Source organism: Pleurodeles waltl, chromosome 8 (assembly GCF_031143425.1).
Source record: "Pleurodeles waltl isolate 20211129_DDA chromosome 8, aPleWal1.hap1.20221129, whole genome shotgun sequence".
Classification (NCBI taxonomy): domain Eukaryota; kingdom Metazoa; phylum Chordata; class Amphibia; order Caudata; family Salamandridae; genus Pleurodeles; species Pleurodeles waltl.
This window is the reverse complement of record NC_090447.1, coordinates 1139564631-1139577537: the sequence shown is the minus strand read 5'-3', so window position 1 is coordinate 1139577537 and position 12907 is coordinate 1139564631. Positions and strand designations below refer to the sequence as shown.

The following is a 12907-nucleotide window of genomic DNA, read 5'->3' as shown; positions in this document are numbered from 1 at the left end:
AAAAGTTTGCAAATGAAGAATAGTCGAGAAAGCGAGAGGAGCGGTATAGTTAACCCTCTAGTAATACATTTAATCATGAGAACAATACATGTATAGAAAAATCTGTCATTCTTTTTTGTAATTCTTAACTAAAGATACAGAAAACAAGAATCCCTCCATAGAAGTGGAACCACAAGGTATCTAGCATCAGCTGTTTTCTCTTTTCCCATCCCCTTTGGTGGTATTGAGTTCTTAGTTAGGAATTGTGAACTTCCCAAAGAAGTATTCCTGTAAGTGGGTATGAGACCCTTGACAGGTCCCGATGTAATATGTTAATGAAAGAAATAATTTTAAGGCCCAGTTTAGAATTGATAAGGAATACCAATTTAAGAACCAACAGAGGATTTTGCTTGAACCATCTACCTAATGCTTATTGCCATCCTCTGTGGGTTAGCCACCACCCTTACAAAGTTTTTAGGATGGGAGATAGTTCACTGGACTCTTTTTCAAGGGAATCAATATTTGGAAAATATAAGGACATCTTCACACAGCCTGAGAAAACCTCCAAACATTCCAGTGCACAGCCTAGCTGAAGAAGTCCTCCCTCGAGCAACCCACTTAAGAAGGCCACCAAGTTGCCAAGAAGCAGGTTCTAGTGGCCCCAGAAAAGTGGGGCAAGATTAAGGGTCCAAATGTCTTTTCTTGAACAAGGCCTTAGATGCTGTATTATCAATGTCATATGAGACACTGCCTGCCTTGGAGTACAGAGACAGAAGGAAGAGAGTCTGGGTATGCCTGCAGATTCTGCCAAAGCAGGGCAGTGGAGAATTATGTAATGGTGTCCCTACGCTGCATGATAACAAAAGACCTACTCGTCCTATGGCACTCCCAATCAGGGTATTAAGATAGGAGAACTGGGGCTTCAGTAGTATCTGGAACCATAGTCAGGATCATGAAGTGCTTGCACAACAAACTGTTAGTAGAAGGGAAAAAACACAAACCATATCTATTTTCTTGTCACTGCTACATAGGAACGCCTCTCTGTAACTTTCTGAAAGTTTACCTGGAAGCATTCTAATTGATCAAATTTCAGGAGCTTATGTTAGTAGATAAAAAGAAATGTTTCAGGTCAAATAAGCGAGAAACAGGAAGGTACATCACTTGGTGCAACAGGAACTTTATTAATTTAACAAGTGTGCCAAAAGAATCAAACAAAACAAACAATTATCAATCATTATTTACATACCTACAATTGTTCAACTGGACACACCACTTGGCCTACAAAGTGCAGATCCTAGCTGCATTATTAAAGATGGCAGCATAAGGAACTAGTGCCTATGGACAGAAATCGTTTCACTGCAGGCCCCTCAATCTCTGTGCAAAAGTGCACACTTGGAAACCAACATCAACACTGTAAATTGTTTACTTGGAATACAACCTTTTTGGAATCCAGAAGAACACTATTAGGATGCCATAACCAAGATTTGTTCAAAGGTGAACCCCAAATCTGTTAGTTAATTCTACTTTCAGATCAGCAAGTGTAGGTCTCTGTGTTTTGGTCAATGGCAACGATCAGCCAAACCACTGGGCATCGGTAACTTGCTGTAAATATACTAATACAGAACAGTGGATTTTGGACTCCATATTTAGGATAATTTTTATAACACTCAGTGATACATGAAAGCAGCATCTGATCAAGGACCAACTTAGTAATCCTGGTCCTTGAAGCTCAACTATTAACATCAATTTTGGGAATAATATATTTTCTTCAAATATAAACATCTGGGTACACAGACAAGTCATTTACAAAAATAGTCCACACATTTTTAAAGCTTATTGTTTAACTTAAAAAAATACACACAAAAACCCGACCCTGATCTGTTTATATTAGTAAAGTCTTTTCATTTCAATACTTGCATTAATCATAAATTATCCATTATTTGCGCCTGTATAACGGTCCATAAAACCAACAGTCCATTCTGATATTTAACTTCATCTTACCCTAAATTTTAACCTACTAGAATATATACCTATTGTTTTAAATTTTTCCCTAAGGGTCCAGAGGGACACCATGCAGGCAAAGAATCACAGACGACTGACATCCTTTTGGTCAAATGCAATGTTTTGGCATTTACAATGATAAACACTCTTACTTGCATACACCATAGGCCTTGCATTGCACAGACAAAAAAAATGGTGTGCCTCCTCAAAACGGATTGTGAAAGTGAAGCCCATGGCTGATAGAGAAGTTGAACACGCTTTGACTGTACCGCTATTACCCAAGAGACACAAACAAAATAATTGGCTGCTGTTCCAAAGGGACCCCAGTCTCTATGAGAAGTGGCCAGAAAACAAACTGCCTAATTGAATAACCCCATAAATAACCTTTCATTGAGCTAATGTCCTGTAAAACAAGAAATCTTTAGGAAAAGAGCATCAGGCAAAGGTCTAGTTAATACACCATCCGTGTCACTGACATACCTTCATTCCCATTTACATAATAAGCAACAAGAATTTTTAACAAAACAGCTTACAAGACCACAAGAGTTTCACATCACACGTGGATATGCTTTAAAAATCAGCAACCGGTTAACAGTTCTCTGGTGCAGATGCAAAACACTCACAGGCAAAACACAGACAACATTTCCAAGACACCATGTGAAGCTCTGGGTAAGCAGCAAAGGCTTCGCAAGAGTGCAGGCGTGGAATTCCTCAGGGATGTCAACACCTAGAAAATCTGCTGCTCAAAGAGTATTTTTTCAAACCCTGCTGGAGCAATGTGATAGAATTCACTGAATTGACAATCCAAAATAGCACTGTCGTCCACTGTAAGACAAGAGGGGTGGGAGGGGAGAGGGATCTAAAGTAAATAAGTCAAATATGTTAAATAGATACATACAAGTCTGCACAACGTACCTTGTTCCCAAAAATATACTTTTTACAATTGGGCACTTACTATACAGTTTATGCAAACTATTTTTCGATAACAAACATAAAAAAGTGGAATTTATTCTTTCATGCTAGACATTCTGAGCAATAATGGATTCCATTCTCTAATGACAGTTCACCCTTCAAATACTGGCTTACAAAAGATATTAAAACACAACAAATTTGCAAGCAATGATTAACACATCCATTCTTCACACCCTTTTTCTTTCACTTTTCAAGCCCAAGAAATAATAAACTAATATGTGTGTCATCTTGATTACACGCACAGGGAGGTTTGTAGTTCATCCTGGGGCTTTATTCAGCTTTACAGTAAACTACTTCTCTAAAAGAGAAAAGGAAAAATGCTATTGGGACAAGGATTCATTCTATTAGTAGTATTCAGAAGAGGGATCTACCAAAAAACAAAAATCACAAGTAACCAACATTAGAAGGCCAAGCACTAACTTAGGTCACAGATAACCCTGCCAGGGTGTGATGCTCCAAGCTCCTCCAGAGATAAGAAGCTCTGCCCTTCCAGTCACTCCTTCCCTTCTGGTTCTCTCTGTCAACCAGTTCCCAAGCCTTTATAACAGAATGCGGTGTAAGTGATCCAGTTCACCACATGAGCCATAACTGGTGGGGAACAGGTTTAAGAGCTGCATCCGAGTTGGCTGGTGCATACAAGCCCGGATCCCAGCCAGATTCCATCACATTTTCATACTCTTCCATATGGATTAAGAAGGTGCAGGATCATCTAGTTTGGCACTGAGGGAGTTAAAATCTTTTACAACACAAATCACAACACTGGATGCCAAAGCCAGTCACCTTGACATTTGTACAATGAAATGGTCTTCACAAGTGCCACTAACAACACAGAAGTACAGTATGGACAACAGTACATGTTTTTTTTTTACTCACACAAATTATCACACATACAATACATGGCTTCTTCACTAAAGACGGACATGGTTCAGACAGCATAAGTAGGTGTTCCTGACAGAGAAGAAATACAACCTTAGCAGAAACCATGTAAGCTTTCCTCACACAAGTGCAGTAGCAGTACATAATTCCTTGTCTCACACACATGCTGGCAAGCAGTAGTGCAAACAAACACTCCGACCCCCAAACCCCTGCCTTTGAAGCAGCAACGGTGCAGGCTTCCACTATGCCAGAACAAGTATCGGCCTTAGCAGTACAAGTGTCTCCCAGGCCAAAATAATACTTCACCTTCAATATTGTTTATTTTTGGTGGATACTCCATTTAATCGCAGGTTCCTCACCTTAGAATACTTCTTAGGTGCTAGAATGGATCCCGAAAACTTTTCATCAAGTGATCCAAAGTGCTGCATTTGAGCGCCAGCCCTGCGTTCTGATATTTGCTTTTGTTTTTTTCCTTTGTGCGCTTCAGATGCGGAGTGGGGACAATTGTTGGTACCAGTGTTCTGAATACTAATTTGGGACATTTTTAGATGGTAAAAAGAGGGAACTATACAGAACGGGGAGGAGGGAGGGCAGTGAGAACTCTGCGGTTAGATAGAGTATCTACCAGAAAGAGCATTTTCAAAGGTAACTTTTTCTTCTGATAGATACACCTTACTGAAGATTCTCCACCATAGAATAGACATCAAAGCAGAAATCCCCAGGAGGAGGATCTGAGGAGTGGACTTAGACCAACAATTCCAGTAGGACTGAGCAGGAAAAATGATTCTCCCGCCAGACATGGCTGTCAGTGCTTTGTGAATGGATGCACTGATGCCTACATCTCGGCTTGTCAAGGACAGACACTCTATGAGACAACACAGTGGTAGCAGCCTTAACCCTGTTTGAATGGGCTCCCAAACCTTATGGGACTGCTTCCTGGCCCTTGTGTAGCAGATGTTAATGCAGAAATCTATCTACCCTGAGAGGGTCCTCATTTGCACAACCTTCCCAGATTTTGGCCCAGGAAACCCCACAAACAGCTGATCATCCACACAGTGTTTATTGGTAGAATTAATGTAAAAACTTCAAGCCATTCAGTGGTCCAGCCGTAGGAACCTCTCCTCTGTAAAGGGGTGAGGGACAGCAAAGAACATTGACAGACTGATTGATTACCCAATTTGGAAAGAAGTCAAGATTGCTGCTAGAGTCCTCAGCTCCAACTTGTCTGAGAAAAAGGATGTATAGGAAGTGTCTCAACCTCATTAATGCAACGAACTGATGTAAACACAAAGAGGAAAGCAGTCTTCAAAGTCTGGAGATGAAACAAGAAGCTAGGCATTGGCCTTGTGAAACCTTGCAGTCCATTGGTGAGGGACACTTGATAGCCTCAAAGTGGTGGGTGGGGCAATGCTGCAGCCAGAGGAAGCCATGGTCCTGGACCTAAATGAAGCACATCAATGGCATCTGCTCATTGCATCTGTATGAAGAGGTTAAAACACTGAATGCTGCAGCACGTTTGGTGTTTGCCCTATGTCCTCATCCTCCTTTTTCTGTTTTCCCCTGTGTGAATTAGACACAGATTGGGAGGGTCATCTACAGGAAAACATCAGTGGGAACCTCTCATTATGGTTAAGGACCAGCAGTCTGCCGTCACAATGGGCAAAAGGAGATAAATCTGTGAAAATACCGTCAGAGGCACCAGAGACAACACCTTCTGGACGGGAATCCTAACACCGCAACAATGAACAATATATTGCAGTCCATAAGGGAAATCACACACTTCCTAGAGGGCACAGTAGATGAGGTGCACCAGGATATTTCCTTGATAGGCCATAACCTGCGCAAAGCCATGGGTCCCTTCACAGGGTTTTTACAGGGCCACATCTCAATGGCAAAAGACTTCCTACATATTTTGAAGGACACTGTTGAAGAACTTAAAAAAGCCTCTAAATATATGTAAAGGCACCAAATATTTGGTAGAAAGGGAAGAGGACACAAAAAGTATGATGGATGTGCTGTAAGGGGACAAAGGGTCCTAATCCTATCCAGTTCCTCAAGAGGTGGTTCAAGTGCTGGATTCCCAAGGAGACCTCTCAGGATGATTTGTGGCAGAAAGTGTGCATCAAAGGACGGCTCCTAGGCCACCTTCCAAAACCCCATTGTGCCCCATGATCATTCACTTCCTTAACTACTCAGACAGGGATGCCATACTCTGAGGAGCAAGAAAGACTGGCAAGGTGAAGATCGTATCAAACAAGACCATAATATTACTAGGCTATATTCAGCAGGACCAAGATGATCTTTGAATGCCCTGAAGATAAAGATGAGAATTATGCAAATAGATTATGCTCTAACATTCTCTGTATAAGTAAAAGTTAATTGTCAAGGCAATGCACACTTCTTTTAGATCACAGAGAATGCATGAAACTAAGTTGAGGAGAGGGTGTACCACTAAGGTCTTGTGTACCACTCCGGTTTAAAACAACTTTCAGCACCTCCAAAAGTTGAAAAGAGTACAACATGAGGGGAGGTGACAGCAACATAGGCTAAACCAAACAGTCACCTTGAGCCATAGTTGTGATGGTGATGAGGTCAGGCGGAGCATCTTCAGTTAGAGATGTACACCAGAGATGGAGATGAGGTTAGGCGGAGGATCCCGAGCTGGAAAAGTACACCTGAGACCACTAACTCTGCCTCAGAATAAGAAAGCTAGTCAAGGAGTACAGAATGCACGTCTGGTCAGTCAGAACTCTCAAGCGGACATTGGACAGGATGGAAAATGCTACTTACCCAGTTAGCATCTGTTCATGATTCACATGCTCTGCATACTCCTGCCATCTAGTGTTGGGTCTGGAGTAATGCCATTTTTTTTTCTTCGAAGAAGCATTTTCGAGTCATGGGATTGAGTGACTCCTCCTTCTCGGTGATACTGCACATGAGCATTGACTCCTTTGTTAGATTATTTTTCTGCATGTGGATGAGAAAAGGAGTGTAGAAGTATAGATAGAGATTTCCATGCAAACATAGATACATATGTACAACTATATACAAGTATAAAGTAACTGAAATGGCCACAGCCGTCCAGGAAGGTCACATGTGAATCTACAGCACTACATACCACAAACAGATGCTGAATGGGTAAGTAAAATTTTCCGTTCAATGGCATGTGTGGCTGTAGATACACATGCTCTGCGTAGACTGTAAAGCAGTCCTCCCATACAACCTGTGGCTAGCCTGTGGGAGCTGCAGTTGACCGGAAAAGTGTTTGTAGCACAGCTTGACCTATATTAGCTTGCTGATGTGCTAGTATGTCCACACAGTATGTGTTGTAGGCCATGTAGCTGCCTTGCAAATGTCAGGTATAGGTATGTTACCAAGGAAAGCCATAGTGGCTCGTTTTTCCTAGTAGAATGTGCTCTGGGAGTAACAGGTTTAGCTTTAGCATAACAAGTTCGTATACACTTTACTATCCATCCAGCTATGCTGTTTTTGGATATTGGATTGCTTTTATGAGGTAGTGAGAAAGCTACAAAGAGCTGCTTGGTTTTCCTGAAGTCTTTGGTTCTGTCGGTGTAAAACATAAGTGCTTGTTTAACATCTAGAGTGTGGAGAGCTCTTTCTGCAACTGAGTCAGGCTGTGGAAAGAATGGATTGGTTGATATTGAATTAGAAAACTACTTTAGGAAGGAACTTCGAGTTTGTGCTAAGGACCACCTTGTCGCTATGGATTTGGAAGAAAGGTCTTTCAAGGTTAGGGTCTGGAGCTCATTAACATGTCTGAGTGATGTGATTGTGACTAAGAATGCCCCTTTCCAAGAAAAATACTGAAGGGGCATGAATAAAGTGGGTCAAAAGGAGGGCCCATGAGTCTGGTAAGCACAATATTGAGGTTCCAGGATTGAGGTGCAGGAGGCACTCTGGGTGGAATAACCCTTTTAAGGCCTTCCATGAAAGCTTTAATGACTGGTATTCTGAACAAGAAAGCATGTTGTCTTTTCTGTCACTATGCAGCTATAGCTGCGAGATGTAAACAAATGGGAGTGTAAGCTACATATGCTATCTGTAAGTGTAGCAAATAAACAATGTCCTGGACAGTAGCTTTAATGGGATTAATACATTTGGGTTGGCAGAGGCATATAAAACGTCTCCATTTTGCAACATCACATTCTCAGAGAAGCTTGTAGATTCACCACCAGAGCATATCTATACATTCCACAGGCAATCCTGAGTAATCAAACTCTGTGACTTCAGAAGCCCTAACGCAAGATTGAGTTTCTTGGGGTCTGGATGTGTGATCTGTCCTTGATTTTGAGTGAAAAGGTCCATCCTGTTGGAGAGCTTCTCGTAGGGAACTACTGAGAGGTCCATAAGTGTGGTGAACCATGGTTGACGCGTCCAAGTGAGAGCTACCATGATCATGGTGAGATGTCCGTCTGATCTTCCAAACCAGAAATGAATTGAGAGGCAGAGGTAGAAAAGTGCAAGTAACTATCCCTGACCAGTTCACCCATTTAGCGCTGCCCTTGGAGAGAGGGTGTGGATACCAGGAGGCGAAGCATGAACATTTTGCGTCTTCTGCTGTGGCAAAAGGTGTATGCGAGCAGTTCCCCATCTTAAGAAGTATTGTTGGAGGAGTTGCGGGTGGAGTTCCCATTCGTGGACTGGTTGCTGCAAAGCCATTATCCGTTCCTGGGAGATACTCTACCACCAGGAGAATGTGGTGGTGGAGAGACCACTTCCATATTGTCTGAGGAAGCTGTGACAACTGGGACGACCATGCCACCTTCTACCACCCATTTCTGTAAATAATACTTGGCTGTCATGTTGTCCGTGCGGACTAAGACAACCTTGTGAGTCAGGTGATGAAGAAATGCTTTCAGGACCAGAAAGACTGCCTGAAGCTCGAGGTAACAGATATGTAGGGACTGGTGTCTGAGATCCCAGAGGTCCTGTACTGTGAGGTCTTGAAGATGAGCACCCTAACCAGTCAGGGATGCATCTGTGGCCAGAATAACCTGAGGCACAGGGTCCAGAAAAGGCCACACTTTCAACAGGTTGTTTGTGTTCTGCCATTGCAGAGAGTGGTGAGTATGGCAGTCTAACAACACCAGATCCTCGAGGTGACCCTGTGACAGACCACTGATGTGCCAGACACTGCTGTAGGGGACGAATGTGGAGTCTGGCATGGGAAACGATGGCAATGCAGGACACCATCATCTCCAATAGGTGCATGATAGTTTTGACTGTGTATGCAAGATTCTCCTAGAACTGGGGGAGTAGAGACTGAATTTTATTTTAACTCGAACCAGGTTCGGGTATGCTAGCCCCATCTCTGCATTAGGAATAGCTCCTAGATAGGGCTGAATCTGAAGAGGTTGTAGATGGGATTTCACAAAGCTAATTGTGAATCCCAGAGTGCTAAGCAGGTCCACTGTCATCTGAGTGCGATATTGGCACTGTCGTAGTGTGAGCGCTTTGATGAGCCAGTCATCTAGATAAGGCAAAACACGTGTATGTTTTGCCTTCAGAGACGTGCGGCGACTATTGTGAAGCTCTTTGTGAAGATTCTGGGAGAAATAGTGAATCCGAAAGGCAGGACTTTGAACTGGTAATGTTTGCCTGCAACCACGAATCTTAAGTATTTTTCTGTGTCCAGGGTGGACGAGGATATGGAAGTAGGTGTGTCATAAAGCCGCCTTGTTGTAGAAGCGGAATAATGTCTTGAAGAGTAACATATGAAAGTGTTCTGAGAGAAAGCAGTGGTTTAATGGTCTGAGGTCCAGAACAGGCCTGAGAGTGCAGTCATTTTTGGGAAAGAGGAAGTACAGAGGATATACTCCTGACCACTGTTGTTGTACAGGGACACGCTTGATGGCCTCTGAGAAGACAGGACTGAAATTCGTCTTTGAGAAGTGGGAGATACTCTTGGGATAATCTGCGAGTGCGAGGGGGAATGTTTGGAGAAGTGGTAATGATGGATAATGGGAAGGATCCCTTGGTCTGTGGTGATGTTGACCAACCCTGGATGAACATTTTTAAGTCATCCAACAACCGGTGTGGAGTGTGCAGACAGAAGACAGAAGTAGTCACTGCTTTGCAGTGGAGGTAGAGCCTTGTGTGGCGGTGCTCTTACCTCTGCCTCAGTTGTTATTGCTTCTATAGGCTCCCCTGACGAAATCCCTAGAATGTGATGTTGAAGGCTGTCTGGGCTGGGAAGTAGACACCTCTGAGGTTGTGGAGTTGTAACCACCTCTGAATGTGGGATGACAAAGTGTCCCTGTGTGAGGTGGACTGAGGAGTACCCATGGCTTTTGCAGAGTCTGTATTTTTTTCAGCTTCTCAAGGGTGGAGTCCACTTGAGTGCCGAAAAGGTGCTCCTTGTCGCACGGCATTTGAGCACCGCCTGCTGGACCTATGGTTTGAACCTGGAGCATTGAAGCCATGCATGTCTCCTTATTAACACACTAGTGTTAATACCACGTGCAGCTGTGTCTGCAGAACATAGAGCACACTGCATATAATTATTTGTGACTGTTTGCCGCTCTGCAACAATCTGCTGTCCTTATTTCCAGTGCTCATCAGGGAGAAATTGGAGGTGCTCCTCCATCTCATCCCAGTGAGCCCGGTCATATCTCGCTTGCAAGTCCTGTGAATTGGAGATATGCCAATGATTGCCTGTGCAGCCACCCTTTTGCCAGTGGCATCTAACTTTTTACTCTCCCTTTCTGGGGAGGAGACACCCCTATGGCCTGACTATTGGCCCTTCTCTGTGCAGTGATGGCCACTATGGAGTCTGGAGAGACCTGGGACCTGATATATATATATATATAGCGGGTCAGTGGGAGCATTTCTTATCTACTCTATGGGTGATAACCCTAGAGCAGACCGGTTCTTTAAAAAATTTTGTCTTCGTGACTAAGCATACCAGGGAGCATGAGGAAAAACTGTAAATCTATGTGTGATTGTATGTGTATCCGACAGAAAGTCCTGTTTACTTGGTCCCTATGCAGCTCAACATTATGGAAGGCGGCTGCACGAGCCACTACCTACTGATAGATGTGCTATCCTCTGGTGAGGAGGGTCGTGCTGGGTACAAATTTGGGTCGTTAGTCAACATGGGCTCAGGGACATAGGTCTCCCATGGCTCTGGGTCCTGCTGTGTCCCACCAAAATCTTCCCCAGTGTATGCAAGGGATCTCTGAGGTGTAAAGTCTCCTGAAGTAGGTGAGGCAGGCGAATGAAGAAGGGAGGGATATGGATGAGAAGCAGGGGGTGGAGAAGGTGTAGAAGGTGGAGGAGTAAGAGGTGAAGAAGGCTTGTGAGGTGTGGAGGAAGCATTGTTCTTTGTAACCTACTTTGAAGGTGGAGAAGTGTCCAAAAGTCTCTTGGAAGGATAACATCCTCTTGAAAAGTACAGGGGAAGCAATAATGCACCCTGCACACTCCTGGATATGGAGGCGGCGCTGTCAAGCAACCATGGTCTCCAAATGGGCTCCACAGGTGAAGGCGTAGCTGAAGACTGGCTAGAGTCCTTCTGCTCTGAAGATCTTGTTTCTGTGCTTTTCAGAACCAAAGTTTTCAGTTGCTGTACTTTGCTCGGGATCAAGGTGGAGGTGGTAGCTGTTCGGGTTGGTACCAAAGTACTCAGAGCTAAAGTTCAGACCAAAGTATCTCAGACCAAGGTGCCGGAAGTTAAAGCCTTAGACGGTGCTTTGATCTTGGATATTTTCAGAGCTGAGCTGAGGGGCTGGGCAGCTGAAACAGTTTTTCGGATCTGACCATGGCCTGGTGGCAGTAGTGGTCCGTGACCTCTAGAAGGGGCTTTTTAACAGTCCTAGGGTGCGCCGGAGGAGGCCACAGTTCTCACAGGTTGTGCAGATTTTACCTCATGGCTTTCAAAGTCCGACTGGATGTCAGAGTCCTGAATGGAGAAGGCCTTCTCTTGATCCAGCTTCTCCTGGACGTGTTCCTCCACAAAGATGTCCTGGTATGGTCCGGACCCTTGTGCACCATCTCTAACCGATGAGCTCTTTGGTCATAAAGGGTCTTCTGCGACTGGAAGGATTTGCAGGCATCGCATGTAGCTTCTTGACTATCAGTGGAGGGGCAGAGGTTACACACCAGATGTTGGTCGTGTGGGGGAATTTCGAGTGGCATAGAGGACAGAAACGAAACGACATCCATACCATCAGCTCAGCAAACTCTTTCGTGCTGCGTGGTGAGGTAGGTCTGAACGAGGTCACTCCTGAGGGCGCGGACCGACCAGAGGAACTGAATGTGAAGATGGGAAATACGTGATCGAGAAACAATACTGCTGATAAAGACAAGAGGGAAAGAAAGATTTTGAACCGGCGCGAGTTGAAAGACAGAGCGAAGACACATATGTCCGAACTCAACGGCAGAGAGAAAACAATCTAACAAAGAAGTCGATGCCCATGCGCAGTATCAGCGAGAAGGAGGAGTCACTCGATCCTGTGACTTAAAAATGCCAATGATTCAACTGTACTACTTGGTGTCCCAACTACTACACATAAACGATTAAGGTGTTCAGGGAAAGGAAAGATCCATCCTATAGGCTCAAACTGGATCAGTTAGTGGCTCGGAGATGATCGGCACGCTATTGGGCTTGTACATTCCTACAGTCCTTCCCTGACCCACTAGGCTGAGCATAGACAGCTGGCCAACTGCACTAAAGTAGGATTAGTTTGGACGGTAGATACACCAAGGCTGGGCTTGGGAGCTAAGAAAATTTCTATTAATAGGATCCAACAGGGATCTCAAAGTTAAGCAATGTCTGGGTGGACAGAAACATTATGTCATTTAGGGATTTAGCGGAAGAATTTGCTTTGCACAATACTCAGTTTTACCATTACCTACAGGTGAGACATTCTTTAGATGACCAAAAAGCGGCCCGACAGACCTGTCAGAGTTTAACCTACCTGAAGCCAAATTCACCCTGGAGCCCCTAACATATTGGTGAGTCACTGATTATCAATACCGGGACCCTCTAAGGGACCTGCAAGAGAAGTGGGAAATGCACACTGGACAGCTAGAAGTCGTCAAATGGTAGTAGCGAAGA

General features: G+C 44.0%; 1 protein-coding gene across 1 annotated transcript in view; it reads right to left on the bottom strand.

Moving 5' to 3' along the window:
* Window positions 1-1136: 1136 nt before the first annotated feature.
* SPRYD7 (SPRY domain containing 7) overlaps window positions 1137-12907 on the bottom strand; it is a 129781-nt gene continuing 118010 nt past the window's right edge. Inside the window, exon 5 of the mRNA XM_069205358.1 lies at window positions 1137-2805. Coding sequence (XP_069061459.1) covers window positions 2708-2805 — 98 coding nt within the window. The 3' untranslated portion in view covers window positions 1137-2707. The remainder of the gene's footprint in view (window positions 2806-12907) is intronic.